The sequence below is a fragment of the Vombatus ursinus genome, unplaced genomic scaffold (assembly GCF_900497805.2).
Source record: "Vombatus ursinus unplaced genomic scaffold, bare-nosed wombat genome assembly UNPS02001419.1, whole genome shotgun sequence".
NCBI lineage: Eukaryota > Metazoa > Chordata > Mammalia > Diprotodontia > Vombatidae > Vombatus > Vombatus ursinus.
Window position 1 is genome coordinate 4754143 of NW_020941197.1, and position 22941 is coordinate 4777083.

The 22941-nt window shown below is 37.9% G+C and overlaps 2 protein-coding genes across 3 annotated transcripts in view; both read left to right on the plus strand.

Annotated features, from left to right (window-relative positions):
- The window catches only part of BCLAF3 (BCLAF1 and THRAP3 family member 3), a 211852-nt gene extending 209612 nt beyond the window's left edge, over window positions 1-2240 (plus strand). Inside the window, exon 13 of the mRNA XM_027866130.1 lies at window positions 2181-2240. Within this exon, the coding sequence (XP_027721931.1) occupies window positions 2181-2192 (12 nt within the window). The 3' untranslated portion in view covers window positions 2193-2240. The remainder of the gene's footprint in view (window positions 1-2180) is intronic.
- Window positions 1-22941, plus strand: part of SH3KBP1 (SH3 domain containing kinase binding protein 1) — a 434394-nt gene that overhangs the window by 76746 nt on the left and 334707 nt on the right. The window contains exon 2 of one of the 2 annotated variants that reach the window (XM_027866157.1): window positions 2181-2338. In XM_027866157.1, the coding sequence (XP_027721958.1) occupies window positions 2181-2338 (158 nt within the window). Of the gene's footprint in view, window positions 1-2180; window positions 2339-5978; window positions 6116-22941 lie in introns of those variants that run through there. The other variant, XM_027866165.1, reaches the window with a different exon arrangement.

A 22941-nucleotide genomic window follows, 5' to 3' on the forward strand; every position in this document is an offset into this window, starting at 1 on the left:
ATAAATATGGTCATATTTGACCCTGTTGTAATGGTGATTTGTAGAAAAGAACAAGATTTTCAATCACCCCCAATGAATCATAACATTTTAGAAGTGGGAGGCCCTCAGAGATCTTCTCGTCCATTTTGCAGATGAGAAAATTTAGGTCAAGAGAAGCAAGTGAGTTGCTCATGGTCCTACAAGGTTACATGGCTAGTTGGTGGCTGAGTTAGGGCTGAAATCTGGATCTCTTGATTTCTAAGCTAGTGCTCATTTTAATTATATTTCTTTATTTTATCTACACACACTGTCTGTGAAAACGTATTCTTGTGACGTGCACAAGCACTGATCAGCATTGGAGATGTTCTTCCACTCAGTGTCATAGTCTGCTTTCTGTAGTTTTTCTGTCTCCCTCCCTCTTCCCCTCTCCTTCCCCCTGCCACTGCCCCTTTCCTTTTCTCTTCCTCCCTTTCTCTTCCCTTCTCACTTTCCTTATCCTTTCCTATTCTCCTCTCCCTCCCCCTTCCCTTCTTCCTCTTCCTGCAGGGATTGAACTACATTGGTGTTACTCCACTCTAACCATACTTGAGACCAATAAAAAATATTTATACTTTCTACCTTTGATTGCTGTGTCCTCCACAACATTAGTGGGTCTCTTGGGGCCTCAGAGGGCCTGGGAACCGGATGAAGCAAAGTGAGATAGGGGTAGGAGCAGAGAGAAGACGCTGCTATTTACTGTCTGCTCTTCCTGGCTTGGAACTGGACAAGTCTCTTCTCTTGGTTGCAAAACTTTCTTCTCCCTTTTACATCTTAGTGGCAGTAGAGAAAAAAAAGAGGGAAGGTGGAGAAATTCTAAGGCTTGGGTTAATGAATCTGGAGCCCCAACTGCATTAGACTTTTTTTGGATGCTAATTTAAACATTCAGGGCGCCTTTGTTCCTCTTGGCAAAGAATAATCGTAGGCAGTTAGGTGCTATCATGCAGAAGTGTCTAACATCTGCGGCCTGCAACACTTTAGAATACAATGAACCAGATTAAAATGCAATTGGAAAATATTGAGCAAAAGAAATGAAAATACAGTAAACATAGATAACATTACATTTTATTTTATTTTAGTTTTTAGGCAATTAGGGTTAAGTGACTTGCCCAGGGTCACACAGCTAGTAAGTGTCAAGTGTCCAAGGCCGCATTTGAACTCAGGTCCTCCTGACTTTAGGGCTGGTGCTCTATCCACTGCGCCACCCAGCTGTCCCCAACATTACATTTTAAAACTAAATCAACATGTGGCCTGCAGGGATCCTTAGGTACTGAATAGTGGCCTTGTTTATACCTGAGTTGGATACTCAAGTATAGTAGGTATAGTAGGGTACTGGCTTTGGAATCAGGAAGACATGCATTCAAATCCTGCTTCATGTGGTAACTAGTTGTCTTAAACCTATGCCTCAGTTTCTTCATCTGTAAATTGAGGATAATAATAGCATCTACCCTCTTGGGTTGTGAAGATCAAATGAGATAATGTATGTACAGCTTTTTGCAGACCTTGAAGTGCTATATAAATACTAGTTGTTATGTATTATTCTAATTATTGTTAGGATGAGAATGATGATACGCCATGAGCTAAAAAACAAAAAAGTTTGAGAACCATTGATATAAGATGTGGGACTTCCTCTCTTGATGGCAAGATTAGGCTGTTGGGCTTCTACTGAAGATGGTAGAAGATGGGAGGGGAAAGATGTTCTCTTAAGATTTCAAGAGTAGTTTGTCACATTTTGGTTGCTACCAGGCCGTGTACATCAGAGGACTAAGAACATTTATTACCTCTCTCCCCTATTTATAAGGGCTGACGCTGACCTCTGTCCTCCTTACAATGCTGAAGTCATAGTTAGAGTTCTAATGTCTTATGATGATAGGGCTGTGGTGCTAATCAGCTGAAGGTGTGGATTTTCCATCTTCCTGTCCTTGCATGCATGTTGCCCACGTGCTAGCCGTGAACAGGCCGCCATTTGTGGCTTACCATTTGGTATTTTTCTATAGCTTCTTTGGTGTAGCACTTTGGGTTTATCCAGAATCTGTCGTCATAACGCCAATGTTATTTTGCATATGTGTAGATGGGGAATTAATTTAATTGTGACACCAGGGTATCTATCTCTGGTAATGGGTATCCACATTAACTTCTGTGCTGGTGTTCTGCTTTTGTTCCAGTGGAGGCGATAGTGGAGTTTGACTATAAAGCTCAGCATGATGACGAGCTGACAATCAGCGTGGGTGATATCATCACCAATATCAAAAAGGAAGATGGAGGCTGGTGGGAAGGACAGGTCAAAGGCAGAAGAGGTTTGTTCCCTGACAACTTTGTAAGAGTGAGTACAAAGTGAAACTGTTTTTGTGTTTTCTGTGTATAATTTGCTTAAAACTGATTGTGACTGTGTTTGTTGCTTACAGAACACAATTGTCTAATTTGAAGATTAATCTCATACTCTGTTTTTAGAATGCATTGATGGTTAAACAAGCATTCATTATTTATTTATTTATTTATTTTTTGCTTTTTGTTGAGGCCATTGGGGTTAAGTGACTTGCTCAGTCACATAGCTGGTAAGTGTCATGTGTCTGAGGCTGGATTTGCACTCAGGTCCTCCTGGCTCCAGGGCCAGTGCTCTATCCACTATGCCCCCTACCTGCCCCGGTATTATTTCTTTTCTTTTTTTTTTTTTAAGGCAATTGGGGTTAAGTGACTTGTCCAAGGTCAACACAGCTAGTAAGTGTCAAGTGTTTGGTCTGAGACTAGATTTGAACTCAGGTCCTCCTGACTTCAGGGCCGGTGCTCTATCCACTGCACCACCTAGCTGCCCCTCCCTGCTCCCCTTCTGGTATTATTTCTGATAGCCAGAGTACACACTTGTGCTCATGATTTCTGTTCCTACCTGTTTTATAGTTAGGATGATTTTTTTCCCAAAACTGTCATTTAACTAAGTAGAATTTTCATTTTTCTTAGATATCATTAAGTGTAATGTATTCATCACCATGTAGTATCATTTCTATGTTTGAGTACATAGAACTTATTCCTACTTTCTGTAATATACAATGACAACATTTTTATTTATGTTTTTGAAATACTCATGAGGCCAAACCATATTTTAAAGATATGTTTAAATTCATGTTAGTTCTGTAATCCCCCTTGTATGTATCATTTCTTAGCTAATGTCAGAAAAATATAAAACGTATCAGAACGTATTTTTGCCTTATGATAGTTTCAAGAATTTTACCTTTTAGGCATGTGGTTTCTCCCCTACATTTAAAATACTGTTAAAATGTATCTTCACCAGCCCCCTGTAAGGTGATTTAAAAATAAAAACATTTACATTTATGTTCTTTCTTTCCACTATGTTCATATAATTTTTGGTCTGAGCTATTTCAGATATTCCATTTTCATTTACCATTTCTCCCCCTTCCACACATACACCTTACCTGTGAATAGAACAAAGTAATATTTAGGCTTAAAGGTTAGGTTTTTTTTTTAATTTTTAAAGAAGTAATTGTTCAGTTTATAAAAATTGTACGTTTTGCAGAATTTTCTCCTTGGGAATAAATACAGAAAAAAATAGCACATTAATTGAGTTCAATATTGCTGTTTAGTTACTAACAGTTAACTTGGTGATTTACATATTCTCTTCCCTATTGGAATGCGAGGTCCTTGAGGGCTTGGGCCTCATTTTTTTTTGGTATCCATATCACTTAGCACAGTGCCTGGCTGTAGGAAGCATTTAACAAATTCTTGTGTCTGACTAACTCAAATTCGGGTCTTTGTGTTCCTCCCTCTTCACATCCCGTCACTTGTCAGGTCCTGGGCAATTCTCCTTCAGCTATGTTTCTTGCACCCGTTCTTTCTATTTGTTCTTCTACCACTTGTGTGGTGACTTCTTTAGTTCAAACCCTTGCCTGTTCTCTGCTAGAATACCGCTAGCCTGGTCATCTTATTTTTTATTTGTCCACCTTTTTTGATCTGTCTGTCACACTGATGCCTGAGTAATATTCCTAATGCATAGTTCTGCTCAGTATCACTCTTCTTCTCAAATAAAACCCAATTGGTTCTCCATTGCCTTCTTCCTTTCAAATCTACTTTATATGTTCATATTTATCCTAATTTAATCTCTCTGAAAATTAAAAGGATAGTAGATATGTTTTGTGTTGTGGCTTTCATTCCCTTAAAGATGTCCCTGAAAAAATAAATGAACACAATTTCATTTTTCTCTTACCTTCCCTTCTCTCCCTTAAATGCTCAGTATGCCCTAATGCCTCAGGGTCGTCATAGTAAAATTTTATCACTTTGCTATAGTGGTGCAGAATTCCACCAGGACTTCTGGTTGACAGTATGCCAGATAGAGTTTGTTGTAAAGAGTGAAATAAAAATAGAAACTTAACCCTAAAAAATTGTTGATCTGACTAGCTTTTCTACTCTTGGATAGACAATATGGTCTATTGTCTGTTACACCCACATGATACTGTTTTCCATCTCCTAGCTTTGGCTGACCCTCATGCTATCATATTTTTTTTCTCTCTACCTCCATCTCTCAGAATCACTGATTTACTTCAAAACTCTACTCAGGTACCACCTTCTACATGAAGCCTTCCCTGATCCTCCCTGTGGCTAGTGCACACCCTTCCCAAACTACCTCATATTCATTTTGAAATGTGTTGTGGATGTGCTTAGGTATGTGTTGTTGTCTCCTCTGTTAGAATGTAAGCTCCTCGAAAGCAGAAATCATTTGATTTTTTGTCTTTGCATCTCCAGGACTTAGCATAATGCCTTGTTCAAGGTGGACAATTAATAAGTGCTCACTGATTGAGAGTTGCTCTTCAGGATTATAGGATTATTGATTTAGAATTAGGAAGGGCCTTTGAGGCCATCTGATCCATCTTCCTCATTTTACAGATGAGGAAACTGAGACAAGTAATTTGCCTAAAGTTACACGGACAGTGAATGTGGGAGCCAGACTTTGACTCCATATCCAGCATTCTTTCAACTCCATTATTCCTTCCTCTTACAGATGTAAACATGCAACAGAAACATAACCATTTATCAGCATCAGCTGTGTCCTATTTTTATACATGTATGAATTCTTTCTTCCGTACTCCATAGAGCAGCATAAAGTAAGGGGAAACTTTGCTTTTGAATGAATGGCATGGGCGTGAACATGGCATATCCCAAATACTGGACAGCATGGAGGGTACCTGTCCTTTTCTGTGTATTGCTGTGAATATCTTTTTCAGACATGGAAAATACTTGAATGTGGGCAGTTCTGCCCTGGTAGTCAGCACACCTCACCAGCACTGCAGGAAACATGGCAGTGACTTGTGGCTATAACACAAAGAAGGAGTGAATCTTGGTAGACGTGAGAGAACCTAGAAATAGCTTGCCTTCCCTGTCCTTGGTTATTTTTCTTTACTGAACAAAACCTCTATAAATTCCCTGACTCAGAGAATTATTAGATCATTTAGTCAACCATTTAAACATACATAGATACACACATACATATTCCCTTGAATACGCAACAAAGCCTTAAGTTGGACTGAAGTACATGACCTGTAAGGGGTCTATACTTTTACATTTTAAAATAAGGAAATGTGGGAGGTAGGGTGGCAGAAACCAGAATGATTTTTTTCTTTTCACTGTACTTGAAGATACAGGAGGAGCTGGAACCTTTTCTATTTTTCATCTCACAAATGGAGATGTAGAAGGCAGGAAGCTGTGGTGAGGGTAGAAAAGAATATGTTTGTGGACTTTTTTCGGTTATACTTGACTGTGTGTGAAAGAGTAGTAACTCTCTGCCTGCTTATCGACACACATGAACACAAATGCATTTTGATTAAGAATTAATGTAGGTTTTTAAAGCCAGTCTATATTTTGATAAATAAAAACACAACTGAAATTTAATATTGCCATTCTTGAAGATCACATTTGCTTGCTTGATTTTATTGCTGCTGCTTTTTTTGGGAGGGTGGGGTAAGTTGGGCAGCTCATTTGCGTATCTTGGTGCCACATTCAAAGAAGGAAAGTCTGAGTCTGAGCTTGAGCTTGGTGGAGTACAGTTCAGTGGAGAAGACGTTCACCATTTTGCATATCTCTGAGACTACTTATGGTAAGAACTCTCCCTGTGTGATGAGCTTTGCATGCTGAAATTCTGTGCTTTAATGCTAGGATAGGGTAGGTTTTCTAATGGATGCAGCATGAAATCTAGTTAATTAGATTGCTGTTCTCTCAGAATTGCCTTCTTGCTGCCTTTTTTAATTACGACTTACTTTTGTCCTGAAAAATTTTTATCCTGTGGAGGCAGTAATTCTGTGAATTGACTCTTTAGGAAATGTGTATTTTCAAACAGGTAAAAGGAATTTTTAAAAAATACATAACTATTTTAAAATGGGTTCAAGGTGGTTTTTGTCCACAAAATTTTGCCTTGGGTTTAATGTATACTTATAAATGTGTAGCTACCTATGGCACTCTTGCAGATATCAACTTCCTCAAAGCTTCTGTATTAGGTTTCTTTAGGCACTAAATAATTTTGTAGTATTCATTTTTTTCAATATGTATAAGAAATATATTTTATTTTTAAAAAAAGTTCATATTGGAATAAAATTCTTTGGGAAGTCAATATTTTACTTCAGGTAGACTATACTAGTAATAGAAAAACAAATAATTACAGAGGCCAGCGAATTAATCTGTGTTTAGTTTTAGTTTGGGGCAATGATTTCTGCCTACTGTATATTCCTATGTGTCAGAAATACATGTGTGGTATTTATCTGATTTTGTTTAAATGTGAATAAGCCTATGGTTGTTCTTGAATGTCTGCTTCCGTTTTTCCCTTTTAATGTATCTTAGATGTAGGAGATCTTTGTGTACAAAACCCATCCCCACCTTTTGCTAGATATGTGACTTTTTTTGTGTGTGTGGGAACAATTGGTATCCCTATCCCACCTAGGCTCGGAAAGGCAGTTACTACTCATGGGCCCATTACCACAACTGATCTACTCAGTAACTTTATTTAACCTGCACTGTTTCTGACCTGGTATGGTTCGCCCCTCCTTAGGGAGCTCAACCCTAATGGTGTTAGATTTAGTATGGACACTCATTGGTTTAGCTTAGAACTCCCAGGCTTGTGACCCACCAGTCTGCCTCCCTGGTAGTAGGATTATAGGTGTGTGCAAACATTCTCAGCCTAGGTATGTGACTTTAGACAAGTCCCTTAATTTTCATGAATCTTGGTTTCCTCATATGTAAAGTAATAATATTTGTGCTAGCTACCTCATAGGATTCTTGCAAAGGTCAAATGAAATAATGCACGTAGAACACTATGTGATAATGTAAGCTATTATTACTTTTAAATACGTTTTCCTTGTCTTAAAATGTGCTTTCCAACAAATGTTTCTGAAATTTTAATACTAAGAGTACTATTTTAACTAGACTTAAGTAATATTTTTGCATTATTTATAAAGATGGAAAAAATGCATTCTTAGTTTCAGTGCAAGAGGCTAGGAACAATAGAAGGACATTTTAGTATTAGGTGGCAGGAACTGAACTAGGATTAGGTTAGAAACTTTTGGCCCAGTGCCTATACCCTATGTCTGCATAAGCTTGGTATAGTGTGAAAAGCATTGGGTTAGGAATCGGGACATTTAACCTAGAGACACAGCCTGGGTGAAACAGAAGTTGACTGATAGGAATCACTGACTTGGAGTTAGGAAAGACCAGTGCTTGCATCACTCATATTCCCCCACCACATGCACATGCACACACACACACACACACACACACACACACACACACACACATATGCACACATGCACAGTTGGAATACAAGTCATCTAGTGCAACCCCTGCATTTTCCAAAGGAGGAAACTGAAGCCCAGAGAGATTACAACCTGCCCCACATCACACAGTGAGTAAGTGACAGAGCCAATACCTGAATTCAAGTCCCCTGTCTCCAAATCCAGGACTCTTTCTGCTGTGCAATTAATCCAGGTTCTGACATTTAGTACTTCTATGACTTTGAGCATATCACAACCTCTCTGAGCTTCAGTTTCCTCATCTCTGAAATAGGGTAATAATATTTGCAATGCCTCCCTCACTAGGTAATTATGAGGATTAAATCGGTCATCATTTATAATGTGCCACGAGGATGTCCAGCACTGTGCCCTAATCTGGGGTGCCAGTACAAAAGCATGACAGTCTCTGTCCTCAAGGAGTTTGTGTTCTCTTGGGAAGATAAAACATGTTCACAGATAAGTAAATACAGGATGTTTAAAAAAAAAAAAAAGGAATACAAAGTAATTTCGTTGTAGAGTGGGGCCGTTAACGATGGAGAGAATCAGAAAAGACCTCTTGAAGGAGGTATCATTTGAGCTGACCCAGGGATTCCAAGAGGCAGATATGTGAAGGGCAAGCATGCCATCCTGGGCAAAGGAATACTATGTATGTGGAATAGCAAGTGTACAGAGTGAATTAAGGAGAGTAATCCATGATTAGGCTGGAGCCAGGTTGTGGAAAAGTTTATATTTGATCCTGGTGGGCAATGGAATCTTCCTGAGTAAGGGAGTGACACGGCGAGACCTGTGGTTTAGAAATTTGAAATTTGCATGGAGGATGGAGAATGGAGAAGGAGAAAGACTGAAGACAGGGAGACTAAATATTGAGTTAGTCAATAGATATTATTTTCCCATTATGTGCCAAGCACAACACTAAGCATTGGAGATGCAAAGGAAGGTAAAAAAAAAAGGACAGTCCCTGCTTTTAAGGAGCTCACAGTCTGGTGGGGAGGACAACATACAAACAACTAGGTACAGACAAGAGGTAGACAAGATATGTTGGTAGGCCTTTGCCGTAGGGTGGGCAAGAGGTCATGATGGCCCGAACTAGGGTGATTGTGGTTTTAGTAGAGAGAAGGGGACAAATGTGAGAAATGTAACTGGCCAAGACTCAGAAACTCATTAGTATTGGGAGTGAGTGAAAATGAAGAGCCCAGAGCAATTCTTAGGCTATGATTCTGGGAGACTGAAGGAGCTAGTGAAGTTAGGAGAAGAGGTGAGTTTAAGGAGAACGATGATGAATATTGTTTTGGACGTGTAGAGTTTGATATGCTTATGGGAAATACATGGGGAGGGGTCAAGCAGGTAAAGTCATTTCAGTTCTCTGAGCCTCAGTTCATCTATAAAAGGAGGGGCTTGGGATACATGGGACCAAAGTCTAGGGCTGAATCATTTGGGGAATGGGGGAATCAAAGGACAGTTGCCCTCTTGGCATTTGGGTAGGGACTCAGACACCCCTAGGTGTTCAGCTGTGTCCGACTCTCCATGACCCTATTTGGGATTTTCTTGGCAGAGATACTAGAGTGGTTTGCCATTCCCTTCTCCAGCTCATTTTACAGTTGAGGAAACTGAGGCAAACAGGGTTAAGTTGCCCAGGATCACACAGCTAGTAAGTATCTGAGGCCAGATTTGAACTCATGAAGAGAAATCTTCTTGACTCTAGGCCCAGTGCTCTATCTACTGTGAGCCTAGATGCCCCATAAATCAATTTTTGGTAAATAGGATAAGAAATTTTAGAGCTTATAAGGGGCCTTAGAGATCACCTAGAGTTGAGGATTCTTTTCTGTAGCTTCATGATGACCACGAATATGATTATGGTACCAGACACTTAATTTCTGATGTGTAAGAATTATTGGAGCTTAGTAGGTGCGCTTTAATAAGTGTTTTGGAACTAGATACCTACTTAGAGTCACAGCCCAACAGCTGGAAGGGACCTTGGAGATTGTGTAGTCCAGTGTTCTTATTTTGTATGTCATGGATGATACCTTTGGCAGTTTGGTGAAGCTTTCTCAAAATATGTTTTTAAATAAATAAAATAAAAATAATAAGATTATAAAGGAAACCAACTATATTGAAATAATTACTAAAACATTAAAAGAAAAACAAACTTGTGGATCCCAGGTTAAGATCATTTGGTCTAAAATGTGACAACAAACCACGAATCCAAAGGACTCATGACTAAACATACTGCCTACCTTCAGATAGAGAGAGAGCAAATGGACTCAGAGGAAAGACTGAAGTTTCTGCCCTTCTCTCTTCCTTCCTTCCGGCCTCCCCTCTTCTCTTTTCTTTTCTTTATTTTTGGAACATAGTTAATGTGGGAATTTGTTTTGCTCGACTCTACATATTTGTAATGGGTTTTGTTTTTCCTGCCCTCTAAATGAATTGGGGGTGGATGGAAAGGAGAGAATTCAGAACTGAAAATAAAATAGAAAAAAAAGAACGTTGGATTTATTCCACTCTCCTCATTTTACAGAAGAGGGAGCTGAAGACCCTCTGGGTCAAGGTGGTTTGCCCAGAATTATTTTATGGTGACAGAATCTAGCCAATATCCTAGTCTTCTGTATTCAATGGAATTTTATTAAGGAAATCAATGATACTATTTTGTTGTGTCTCAGAAATATATAGTGGGTGGTGAGGTAGGAATGGGAAAAATCATTTATCACCGTGAACAGGTCATCAGTTTTGTATCTGTAACTTGGGAGTTATAAAATGCTAGGTGACATTTATGTTGTGATTGCAAAGCACTTTAATTAATTCAGGTGAGCCTTACAGCAAGCTTGTGAGATAGTTGCTATTATTATCTGTATTTTACAGATGAAGAAATTAAGGTGAGAGAAGATAGAGAATTTGTCCAGGGTGTCTGAGGCAGGATTCGAACTCAAATCTTCCTGATTTTTAGGTCCAGAATGCTGTCCATTGCCACACAAGTTTCTTTTCCTTCATCTTTGGCAGCTGGGGCTTATAAAATATAAAGTTTCTGATTGTGGCTCTATTTATTCTGGAGCCAAGATGTATAACACTTCCCATATTTTATACTATGCAGGAGAAATCTAATTTTGTGTTTTCCTTTCTCTAAATCTGGTCCTGTTCTGCTTCTTTCCATCACCAGCTTCCATTACTAAAGCTGATGAGGGGCAGGGATAGATGCCTTGCCTAAATTTAGTATTTTCCTGGAAGTCCATTATAGTGCTGTGTACTCATTAGGCAGGCTTTTAATAAATGTTACTTCACTTGAATTAGAATACCCTAAAGGAAAAGCAAGAGGAGTGGTGTGGGGTGAGGTGTCCAGGCTGCATTTTCTTATTGAATACCACGCTGTAATAATGGCCAGAGGAAATAACCAACTCAAATCATTTTGCAAAAAAAAAAATAGTAATAATAAGAAGGAACATTTTTCTCCCTAAGAGCTCAGGCAATTAAACTAGGAATAAATTCTATAAAAATAGAAACTAGACCTTACTCCTCTCAGAGCAATGTGTCTCAGTCTTGGAAATATTATAGTAAGGAGAGACTAGAGTAAAGAAAGGCAAGCTCCTTTCTGGTTAGTGTCAGCATCGTCTATAATGGATTCACTTCCCATTGAAGCTGTTGATAGTTACAGGATGTGGTGCAAGTCTGATGACTCAGGGAAAGAGAGCTATGACCTAGATTATGCATTATTAATACTAAGTTATTACTCATTGTTATTATTAACTGTTTTGATATTGATGATTTAAAATAATGGAATCTTGTGATCTGTGTTTGTATTTTATTTAATAAAGTGCATAAATTGTAGATCTTAAAAAAAAAAGATCTCATACATTTTAGCCCTTTAACTTTAAAGCAAGTCAAAAATCCAAATGAAAATGATGAAAAATGAACATCACTGTATATCTTAAAAAGATTAGCAGGCTGATGACATTTGAATGCAGTATTTTCATAGAATGCCTCATGTTATTGCCCTAGTTTGGTGATAGACCCTTATTGCCTTTCAATCTAACACAGGATTGGCGACAGCCTTAGATTTGAACTTGATACTGATTTGGATATGTCAGAGAGTCCTCTGGGTTCCTTGAGAAAAAGATAAAAGAAAAAAGTATTATCATTATGAATTTTAAATATGCCATATATAAGAAATCTGATTGGCAAATAAATACATTTTAAAGGATGTAAATATGTTTGGTTCTATGGCATTGAATAAGTGTATAAATTAAGACTTTGAAAAAATAATTGTTATGGCTGTTTGCTGTTGTTGAATTCTGTCACCCTACATGGGGTCAGATTGAAAATACACTTTATGTAGTTTTTTTAGTGCTTTGCAAAGGTTCTTTCTTTAGTAGCTCATCCCAGCTCTTTGTTTCTGTGTTACGTTAGACAAGTTGATCAACCTCTCTGGGCTTCAGTTTCCTCATCTTTAAAATGAGTGGTTGGATAAGATGACATATCCTTTCAACTTTAGATACTATGATCTCATGAACACTGACCTGAGGCTTTCTCAAGCCATTATGATACTTTTGGTTTTTGCTCCTACAGACATTTCCCAATATGATGTAAGCTTGATGAAAGTAAGGGTTGTTTTATTTCTATCTGTAAACTCAACATCTAGCACATAGTAGGCTGTTAATATATGTGTCAGTTGATTGATGGCATCCAGGGAATAAGCTGTAGTGGTAAGCAATAGTATTAGGGAGATTGGCTTCCACGTCAAACCAGTCTGTTGGAGGGTAGTGTATGTTTCAATTATGAGGGTGGTGCATAACAATTCAGTGTATAAAGTCATAAGTTTACCAGGTAGGGCTGAATTGTGGTACCAATTCCATAAGTTAGTTCCTCCTTTCATCTTTCTTTCTCTCATCCTTGTTTCTCTCTCTTTGTCTCTCTCTCTCTTTCCTTCTCTTTCTTTCTCTCTTTCCTTCTCTTTCTTCCTTTCTCTCTTTCCTTCTTTCTTTTTTCTTTCTTTCTTCCTTCCTTCCTTCCTTCCTTCCTTTCTTTCTTTCTTTCTTCCTTTCTTCCTTCCTTCCTTTCTTTCTTTCTTTCTTTCTTTCTTTCTTTCTCTCTTTCTTTCTTTCTTTCTTTCTTTCTTTCTTTCTTTCTTTCTTTCTTTCTTTCTTTCTTTCTTTCTTTCTTTCTTTCTCTCTTTCTTTCTTTCTTTCTTTCTTTCTTTCTTTCTTTCTTTCCTGTTTTTTCATCTAACAGGTTTTCTTTCAGATGACCTCTTCTGGGGATTATTACTTCCCAATATGGTCAAGTAGTTGAAAATGACTATAATTGGTTACTAAAACAACCCCCCCCCCCAAAGCTTCCAGCCCCTTCCTTTCCTTTTTTTAGGCTGCAAAGCTTTGTAAGATTATTCATTTGAGTGGGGCTTTTGGAGAGTTTTAACCACATTGTAAGTATTTCAATCCAAAAAACACATGCCAAGTGTATAGTTCATTCAGGCTGATGTATTTTTGCATGGGAGAAAATGCAGTGTCTCCAATAACAGGAAATGGTTCTCTCCAAGTTTGCGGCACAGAGTAAACACTATGCTGTGGATGAATTTTGTTGAGTAGAGGAGGCATTAAAGGAGTTTATGACATGTTTGAGACTTTGTAATGAAGTGGAATAAATAATGGCTTTTTTGGAATAAGAAGTGTAGCTCAAATCATTGGTTGAACTATTTCATATGGCAAAGAGTTAAGGCTGCTATCTGGATTTTAACTTTAGTCAGCCCTGGTATATAGTGAAGGAGGTGGAGGGATAAGCTAGGTTGGACCTTACAACCTTGTGTGACCACGGGCACATAACTTCACCTCTATGGGCTTGTCGAGGAGGAGGTAAGGTCCTTTCAAGGGCTAGGTCTTAGGATCCAAAGAACTGTTTAGCTTGTAAGTTTGGCTAAATTTGCTTTACCCAATTATTTGCATTCACTATATATTTTTCCAGTATTAGGAGTAATGGGTAGAATGTATTTTTAAAATCTGTCACAAGAATAATGAAGGACGTGTCACATTTTTTTTCCTTTAGAATTTGTGCTGGTGGAAAATTGTTTCCCTTATTATATTAGTAGGCAGCTAGGGAATCTAGTTACCTCAGTCACTTACTAACCATGTGATTCTGGGCAAGCTACTTAACCTCTCAGCCTCAGTTTCCTCATCTGTAAAATGGGGATAATAGCAACTAACTCACGGGGTTGTTGTGAGGCTCAAATGAGGTAATATTTGTAAAGTGCTTTGGAAACCTTAAAACATGATAGAAGTGCTAGTTATTATTATTAATTATTTAAGTACAGTTTGTCTGCAGTGTTTCAGTTTAGCCTTTCCGGAGTTACCTGTATGAACACAACCTGAGTTCATAGATTGTAATATAGGAAACATATTTTATTTCTCTTTAGTTTTCTAACTCAAAAATGGGTTTGAGGTAATAGAATTTTCCCCAGCCTCAGTTCAGGGGGAAATCCTGTTATCTTTCTCTAGAGAGTGAGATTTAGCCAATGGTTTTTAAGAAATTCAGAGAAGGTCAAGATAATGGAATGAAATGAATGTCTTTTCCAGGATATATATATATGGGTGTATATAATATTTGCTAATATGGACTTGATTTTTAAAGTGCTCTTTACATTTCTATGAAATCGGCAGAATAAAATTAACCTGAAGTAAATATTTTATCAACATCAGTAAAACTTGCTGTACTGTTTACTGGAAGGAAGTATGGATTATTCTACTAGTAGTTATGCTAAAACTGTCCGTTAAGCCTATTTGTTAAATAAATTAATTGAAACAAAAGAACAGATCCAGGATCTACAAATGGGTGGAGGAAACAAAAATGTTATCAACTTATAGCTGCAATTTAAAAGCAAAAAAGTAGCAAAAGTTTTAAACTTGTATCTGTCCCTGTATTTTTATTGAAAATGCAAGTTATAAATTCAAACAGTGAGTCTGGTAGACATTTACACTTGTGCAAGCCTGTACTTTTCCTCTAGGCCCTTTGAAATGGAGGCCATAGATTCACTTCCCTTCAGGTTCTTAGTTTAAAGGAGGAGCTTACCATGGAGTAAATAATAGGTAAAAAAAAACTTCTGGCACCTAACTAGAACTGTTCTTTTGAGGAAGACAAGATATTCAGAAACAATTTCTGGTAGCATTTTTGGTAATTGATTATCATGGAAAGGGCAAGTTCTGGGCTATGCTACTACCCAGGAATGTGATTTTAAGTAAATTGCAACCCTCTGGACCTTCATTTCCTCAGCTTTAAAATGGGGACCCGCACTGAGTGGTTTCTAATCCAGTTTTGCTCAAAGATTCCTCTTTGGGAGCATATTTATATTTATAAAATACTATATTAAACAATAGACAATATGGGCATATAATACAATATCTGTGGAACATACAACTATATCATCTATCATTTCCTCCACAAAAGTCCTTTCTGCTTACCACATTGTAATGTGGAGTTGACCACTCTGGAACCTCTGCTCTTTCTATTTGGCTTTGCAGGAAAGTTCAAACTTGGGCATGTTCTACAATGCTGGAAATGCATTAATCAACAAATATTTATTAAACACCTCCTTTGTGATAGGTACTGTGCTAAGTGCCTGGGATACAAAGAGGCAAAAGATAGTCCCTGCCCTCAAAGAGCTTACAATCTAACTGGAGACACAGCATGCAAACAAATATATACAAAGTAAGCTATATGCAGGATAAATAAGAAATAATCAACAGAAGGAAGGCAGCTAGGATTAAGAGGGTTTGGAGAAGGCTTTCAGTAAAAGATGGGATTTTAGTTGGAACTTAAAGGAAGCCAGGGAGGTCATTAGGTGGAACAGAGGAGGGAGAGCATTCCAGGCATGAGATACAACCAGAGAAAATGCCAGGAGTCAAGAGATGAAGTGTCTTGTTCATGGCACAGCCTCTTCTATCATGTAAGAAAAGCTTTGAATATGTCCCTTGGAACAGACAGAATCTTTTTTTCAAAGACAAACTTTGCAGATCACCAAGAGATATGTCATCATTAGGCTGGCCATCTGGTGATGAAACTTTTTTGGCAGCAACAACCTGTGAAACAGGGAAAAATTAAAAAATGGTTCTCATTCCTCTGTGGCCATCTTCTGCTTTTCTACAGTGACAGTGGCAAAATGGGAGTAAAGGAGGCAGAGAGTGTTAGGTATACCACAGTTTGTAGATGATGAACTTTGATCGTCAGTTCTCTAAATATGAAGATCCTTGTCCAATGACCAGTGAGTGGATATGTGGTTAGAGGAACTAAATTGTATTAATCTATAAATTAAGTCAGAAGAAAGGAGGACGTGGCAGTTAAATAGGATAGCTCACAGAAAAAGAAAGGAATTGGTAGCATAGGCTTTATTATATTTTCCAAAGTTACAGGAAATATTATTTTCTGGTATATTTGGTCATCACATATTGTAGTCCTAATGATAAGTATTTGCAAGATTACTTAGTAAATAATTGCAGCTATGTATCATTATTGGTTGCTGCGGGTGAAGGAGTAGAGGAATTTTATGAAGAACTTATTACAACCCTCCAAATCAAATCAATATATATATATTCTGATGCGTAATGACTTCAGTGAAAAGATGGACTGGGAAAATATAATTCAGGAAAAATAAATGAAAGAGGCCAATATGTATTATTATAAACAAAGAAGTAAGATTAGGGATTACATATATATGTGACCTACAATTTAGATTTCGCCCTGAATTATTTAAGTAAGCTGTTGTAAATTTTTAAATTGGGTAATGGACAACAGACATTAATTTCAACAGACTATAATTTCTTTTAGAAATTAAACCAGTATAAACTAATTACCATAAGAAGACGACCAAAGGAACCCAGGAAGCACCTGAGTCAGCAAATATTTGACTTGCAAAATAGAGCAAGATGGCCACCAAGGACAACAACAGGTTAGAATAGAAATCCATTTGTAAAATTTTATGAAGAAGGATGATAGGTGATTATGGGCAGTATCATCTCATAAAGCAGAGAGTAGCAGTGGAGGATAAAACCAGTGTAAAGAAACCTTTGCAAGATATCTAAGTAAGCTGAGTCATACAGAGGATGTTGAAGGATGAAAACTGAAAGAGGACTGCAAACAGAAAAAAAAATGGAAAAGACTTGCAAAAATTATTATAACAAACTATTTTATCCATTAAGGATAATGAAACCACTGTACTTAGACTCTGATATCACCATCTCTGAGTTGCTTACAAAAGAAGTAGAGATGGCAGTAAAGAGAACAATCAGTCAGTCATTAAACATTTATTGAGTGTCTGCTATATGCCTATCATTGTGCTAAGTGCTGGGTATATAAAGAAGGGTAAAAGATAGTCCCTCCTCTTAAGGAGCTCACAGTCTAAAAGTGGGAGACAACATGCAAACAGCTACGTACAGACCAGTTATATACAGGCTAAATGAGAAATAATCAACAGAGGAAAATACTAGAATTAAGGGGATCAAGAAAGACATCCTATATATGGTGAGATTTTAGCTGAGACTTACAGGAGGCAAAGATGGGAGGGAGAACATTCCAGGAATGGGAAGCAGCTAGTAAAAAAAACCTGGATTTGGGAGGTGGAGTGTCTTGTTTGAGGAAAATCAAGATTACTATCACTGGATCGCAGAGCAGAGTACGTGGGGGAATGTAAAGTGTAAGAAGAAGCTGCGTTATGAAGGGCTTTGAATACCAAACAGAGGATTTTATATTTGATCCTGGAGGTGATAGGGAGCCACTGAAGTTGATTAAGTGCCTGTGTGTGTTGGGGGTGGGGGTTGGGATAGGGTGGGTAAGTCATCATAGAAAGACCTGAGCTTCAGGAAAATTACTTTTTGTTACCTCCGCAATTCATACTGTTTACATCATAGAAACTAGAACCACCATAGAAATGCTCTATGTATAACATTTTATGTTATTTTTTAAAAAGATTAATTTATTTTTAGTTTTTAACATTTACTTTTATAAGATTTTGAGTTCTAAATTCCCTCCCTCTCCCCGATCACCAAGATGGCACACCATCTGATATAGACTATATGTGTACAATCATATTAAACATATTTCCACATTAGTCATATTGTGAAAGAAGAATCAGAACAAAAGGGAAAAACCACGAGAAAGAAAAAAACAAGCAAAAAAAAAAGAAAATAGTATGTTCAATCTGCATTCAGACTCCACAGTTCTTTCTCTGGATGTGGATATCATTTTCCATTATGAGTCTTTTGGAATCATCTTAGATCATTGCATTGCTGAGAAGAGCTAAGTCTATCAAAGTTGGTCATCACACCACATGGCTGTTATTATGTACAATGTTCTCCTGGCTCTGCTCACTTCACTCAGCATCAGTTCATGTAGGTCTTTCCAGGTTTTTCTGAAATTCGGGAAGATCACTTTGACAGCTGAGTGGAGAATGGGTTAGAATGGGGAGAGACCTGTGTCTGGGAGACCAACCAGCAAGGCTGTTTCAGTGGTCTCAGCTTGAGAAGATGAGAGCTTGCACCAACGTTGCAGCTTTGTTAGGCCTTGGCAGCAGATTGGATGTGGATGTGAGAGTGAGGGGAGTCAAGGATAAAATCTGAGTTGGTGAGCTGAGTGACTGGGAAAATGGTGGTGGTGTTTGGAAGAAATAGGCATTTGGAGGGGGGGAGGGTTTGGTGGAAAAGATAATGAGTTCAGTTTTAGATGTGTTGAGTTTAAGGTGTCCTCAGTTTGGGATGTCCAATGGTCAGTTGGAGATGAAAGATTGGAAGTGAGCAGAGAGGTTAGGGCTGGATAAGTAGATTTGAGAATCATTGGCATTAGGATGATAACTGAATCCATTGAAGCTGAAAAGATCACCAAGTGAAATAGTATAGAGGGAGAAGAGAAGACGGTCTAGGACAAAGCCCTGTGGACATCCATAGTTAGCAGGCATGGTCTAGATGAAGGGCCAGCAAGAGACTGAGAAGGAACAGTCTGATGGGTAGGAGGAGAACCAGGAGAGAATAGCATCACAAAACCTAGCAAGAAGAGAGCCTCGAGGAGAAGAGGGGATTGACAGTGTTAAAGGCTGCAAAGAGTTTGGGACTGAGAAAAGGTCATTAGGTTTGACAATTAAGAGATTATTAGTAACTTTGGAGAGAGCAGTTTCAGTTGAATGATGAGTCAGAATCCAGATGTAGAGAGTTAATAAGAGAGTGAGAAGAAAGGAGTGGAAGCACCTGTTGAAGATGGCCTTTTCAATGAGTTTATCTATAGGAGGAGGTATTCCCTGTGGATGGTGAATCCTCCAAATGCTCCCATTTGCAAATGATATTGTGTTGATTGCATCAAGCCCCGAGACACTACAGATCCTCCTGGAAGAGTTTTGTAATCACTCCAAGGAATTTGGCCCATCCATCTCCACAGGAAAACCCAGATGGAAGAAGATGCCTATTGTATAGATTGCAACTCGAATCTGGATAAACACCCTACGTATGTATGGTAGGACTAACAATATGGATGGGCAGTGAGTTGAGTTCACTGTTGAAAAGAAAGATGGATTCCTTTCAGGAAATTGCAAAGCACTTTCACCAACCTCTAGAGCTTCCTGTAACAACAGAGGCCCTTCTTTTCAATACAAAGCATCGTTCTAGAGTTGCTGTGTGGCAGTGAGACCTGAAACACCACTTCCGCTGATGAACCAAAGATGAACATCACACAGAGGGTAGTAGAAAGGCTTATGGTACGTGTGAGCAGTCTGCAACATCTAACCAATGAGGAACTCCAAAGTATATAATCAGAGAATTATATGACAGAGAGAAAAGATGAGCTGGCCACGAACATCAATGACAGGTAGATAGGCAGAGTGCTGCACTGGTACCCTCTTGCAATCAAGGAAGGCCTCCAGCAAGATGAGCCCATCATGGCTGACTTTTGGGAGGGCATGGATGAGAGACACATGGGACAGTCAGGCATGGATAGACTGTAACTTGGAACTCCCAAATCACTTAGATCACAGATTCGTTTGAGAATCTGAGTATCCATCATTGGGCAGCAAATTGATAGGGTGGTTGAGGTACATAGAGGATTAGATGTCTCTGGGTTTGGTATGGTATTATATTCTAGGCACATAGTAGATATTAAATATTTGTCAAGTTAAATGGAAATGAATATATTCTTTTATGGATAATCTGAAATGTTGGATGTTTAATTTTTTATAGAGCATAATTTATTTAATATTATGTCAGATAGCAAGTGATTTGAATTAAAAAGAAAAGATCAAATAGTTTCGCCAAGCTATTATTGTTGTTCATTTACATGTAATTGCTAATTATAATAAATAATGAATGTTAGGAGGGGGAATTCATTCATTGGAGGTTTCATATAGTAAATGTATAATTCATTGTATTCTAGGAAACTGCTCTTGCTGACTTCCCACCCTTTCCCTATTTAATTATTGTATATGTTCTTATTTTTTATAATTCTCATTGTTATTATTGGTGAAAGAAAAAATACATTTATCACATATTTTATTTTTATATTCTCTGGTTTCAAAATAAATTATTGAGTATTTGAGGCATTGATTTTTTTTTTCTGTTTTGTTTTCTCTTTCTTTTGGGGGGGATGAGTGAAGGGGGAGAAGACTGAAATTCATGGTGTTTTATAGCAATGTTACAACTTTCCAAAGACAGTATCTAAAACTGCAGCTGCCGAAAGTTCTACTTGATATTTAATGAAGGAGGTGACCTTTGTAAAATATTAAATAAGAGGAACTAAATACACATATTCTTGATCATTGGCATTAAGATAGTGAATTTTGAAAGGATCATAACTATGCCTCACAGGTAAAAGCTTTATTGGTATAATAGGCTCATAACATTTAGGAATGAAAGAGACCCTCTAGAGCTTGTCCAAATTTTTCTGATTTTGAAAGTCCTGTTTCTGTAAGGAATAATTAAAATATTTGAGTCACATAGTTAATTTTTATTACATTTTGCAGATTTTTTTTAGAGTTCTATTTTTGAGAGATACTATTTTTTGCATAAATGTTTAGATTAACTGTTCTGGTTCTATTAGATATTTTTGTGTAAGGATTTTTTTTTCATACTTCTCGTTGATTTTATTAATGTATTTTACTCTCTTGAGATTTTCTGAATTGCTTTGTTTTCTGTGGTTAGGTGTGGGTTGGAGTGGATGAAGTGCTGATGGGTATTTGGCGCTGTGGTTTGGTGTCATAGTGGTCTTGTGAAAGGAGCCACAGCAGGAAGGGTTAGGACACTTGGGTTCTAGCTATGGTTCTGTCAATAAGTAGTTGTGTGACCGTGATGTTTCCTCACTTTGCATCAGAAGGATTTTTGCAGATAAAATGATACTTTGGACAAGAAAGTGTTCTGTTGGGTAGGAAGGGTTATAGAAATGCAGAGGCAATTAATTATATGTGAAAAACTTAAGTATCAGTTATCTAATTTTGGCATAGAATAACATAGTGGGAAGAAATTCATCAAATGTGTTTACAAAAACTAAAGTAAAATGTTCTGCTTCCTCCCATCCCCATCCCCACCCCCAGTAGTCTGCACCCACTCTACCCAAAGTGTTTAAATGAAAGGTACCCTTGCGTCTCTTGCTTCCTCTCCATTCTCACTGGTACCTTTCTGATTCATATTCTCCTCACCTCCTGTCTGAATTATAGCTGCAGGTCTGTCTCTCTTTCTCCAGTACCTTTCCAGTCCAATCTATCCTAGGCAATGCTGCCAGATTAATCTTCAGACATCAATATTTATCATGCCAGTGGCCTGCTCAGGAGGCTTCCCACCTGAAGGATAAAGGCCAGACCTACCTTTCCAGCTCGTAGCCATCACAAATTTCTGTTGTAACTCCTTGCTCCTCCAGGTAGACTGATGTCTAATATGTTGGGTTTATTCCTAACTTAAGGCCTTTGCTCCCTCATGGGATACTGTTTGCCCTGTTTTAGTTATCCATCTCATATATGATAGTCTTTTTGAAGCTTGATCTGTTTCATTGAGGCTTTTTTTTTTTTTGGTCTTCACTGGTCTCTCCATTCAAAGAACTTCCACAGCATTTATTTTGCTGTTTGTTTTAGCATTTAATTTTAGATTACTTGGCATCACCATTAAGCACATCTGTATTTTATGCACAGATATCTTATTTCTTTAACTAGGCACTGGGCCTTCAGAGGATAAGTATTTCTTTTGGAGAGAATTCCTGGGGCACTGAGAGAGGGTAGGTGACTTTTTCAGGGTCCCACAGTCACTTTGTGTCAGAAGCCAATACTTGAGTTCATATCTCCTTGGCTTTTAAAGGCTGACTCCCCGTCCTTTACACACACACACCAAACTTTCTCTCAATAATTTTATTTAAGGAGTCTGATTTAATTAGATAAATAAAATAATTAGCATATTAATTATTTTTATAGGCTAGTGAATGCTTTTTAAGTATATGAAAAATATTATTCTCTAAGTATTTTAAATAGTATTTAAGGTTCCTCTGCAATATTATTTATGCTATTGAACTAAAAGCTGTGTTTATCTGTCATTGACCTAGCCAGAAAAGTTTAGAAACCTACTGTTAGTGCCTCACTGTTTGGCCTTTTTCTTTAAGTCGTTTTACCTCTGAGTCTCTGATTCCTCATCTGTAAGATACTTGTGTCTACCTCACATGGTTGTAGTGAGAAGAGTGCTTCATAAGCTGAGAACTGTGTAAATGAGTTTGTTATGCAACAGAGTTCAGGTCATCTATGTGATCTCATTAATGTGGGTTCTCCATCTACCAGTGGACATTGTAGCCCAGTCATCCTCACGTAAACCAAGTATTTGTGGAACATGTTTCATGTGTGACCCACTCTCTCATGTGGTATCACCGCAGTTATTGCTGTGCCATATATTAGTAATCAGTCTGCATCCAGGGCCATCTCCAGTTGTCCTGATCTGTATATGGCCGCTGGACCCAGATGGCTCTGGAGGAGAAAGTGAGGTTGGTGACTTTGCACAGCCCTACCTCACTTAAATCCAATTCACTTGCAAGTCATGGCATCAACTTTCTGATGTCATGGTCCTCTTCGAGAATGAAGGACAAACCACACAACAATCAACACTGTGTTTTTTTGTAGTACTGATTTTATGTGTTTTGTATATTTATGCATTTTATGATTTTATGAATT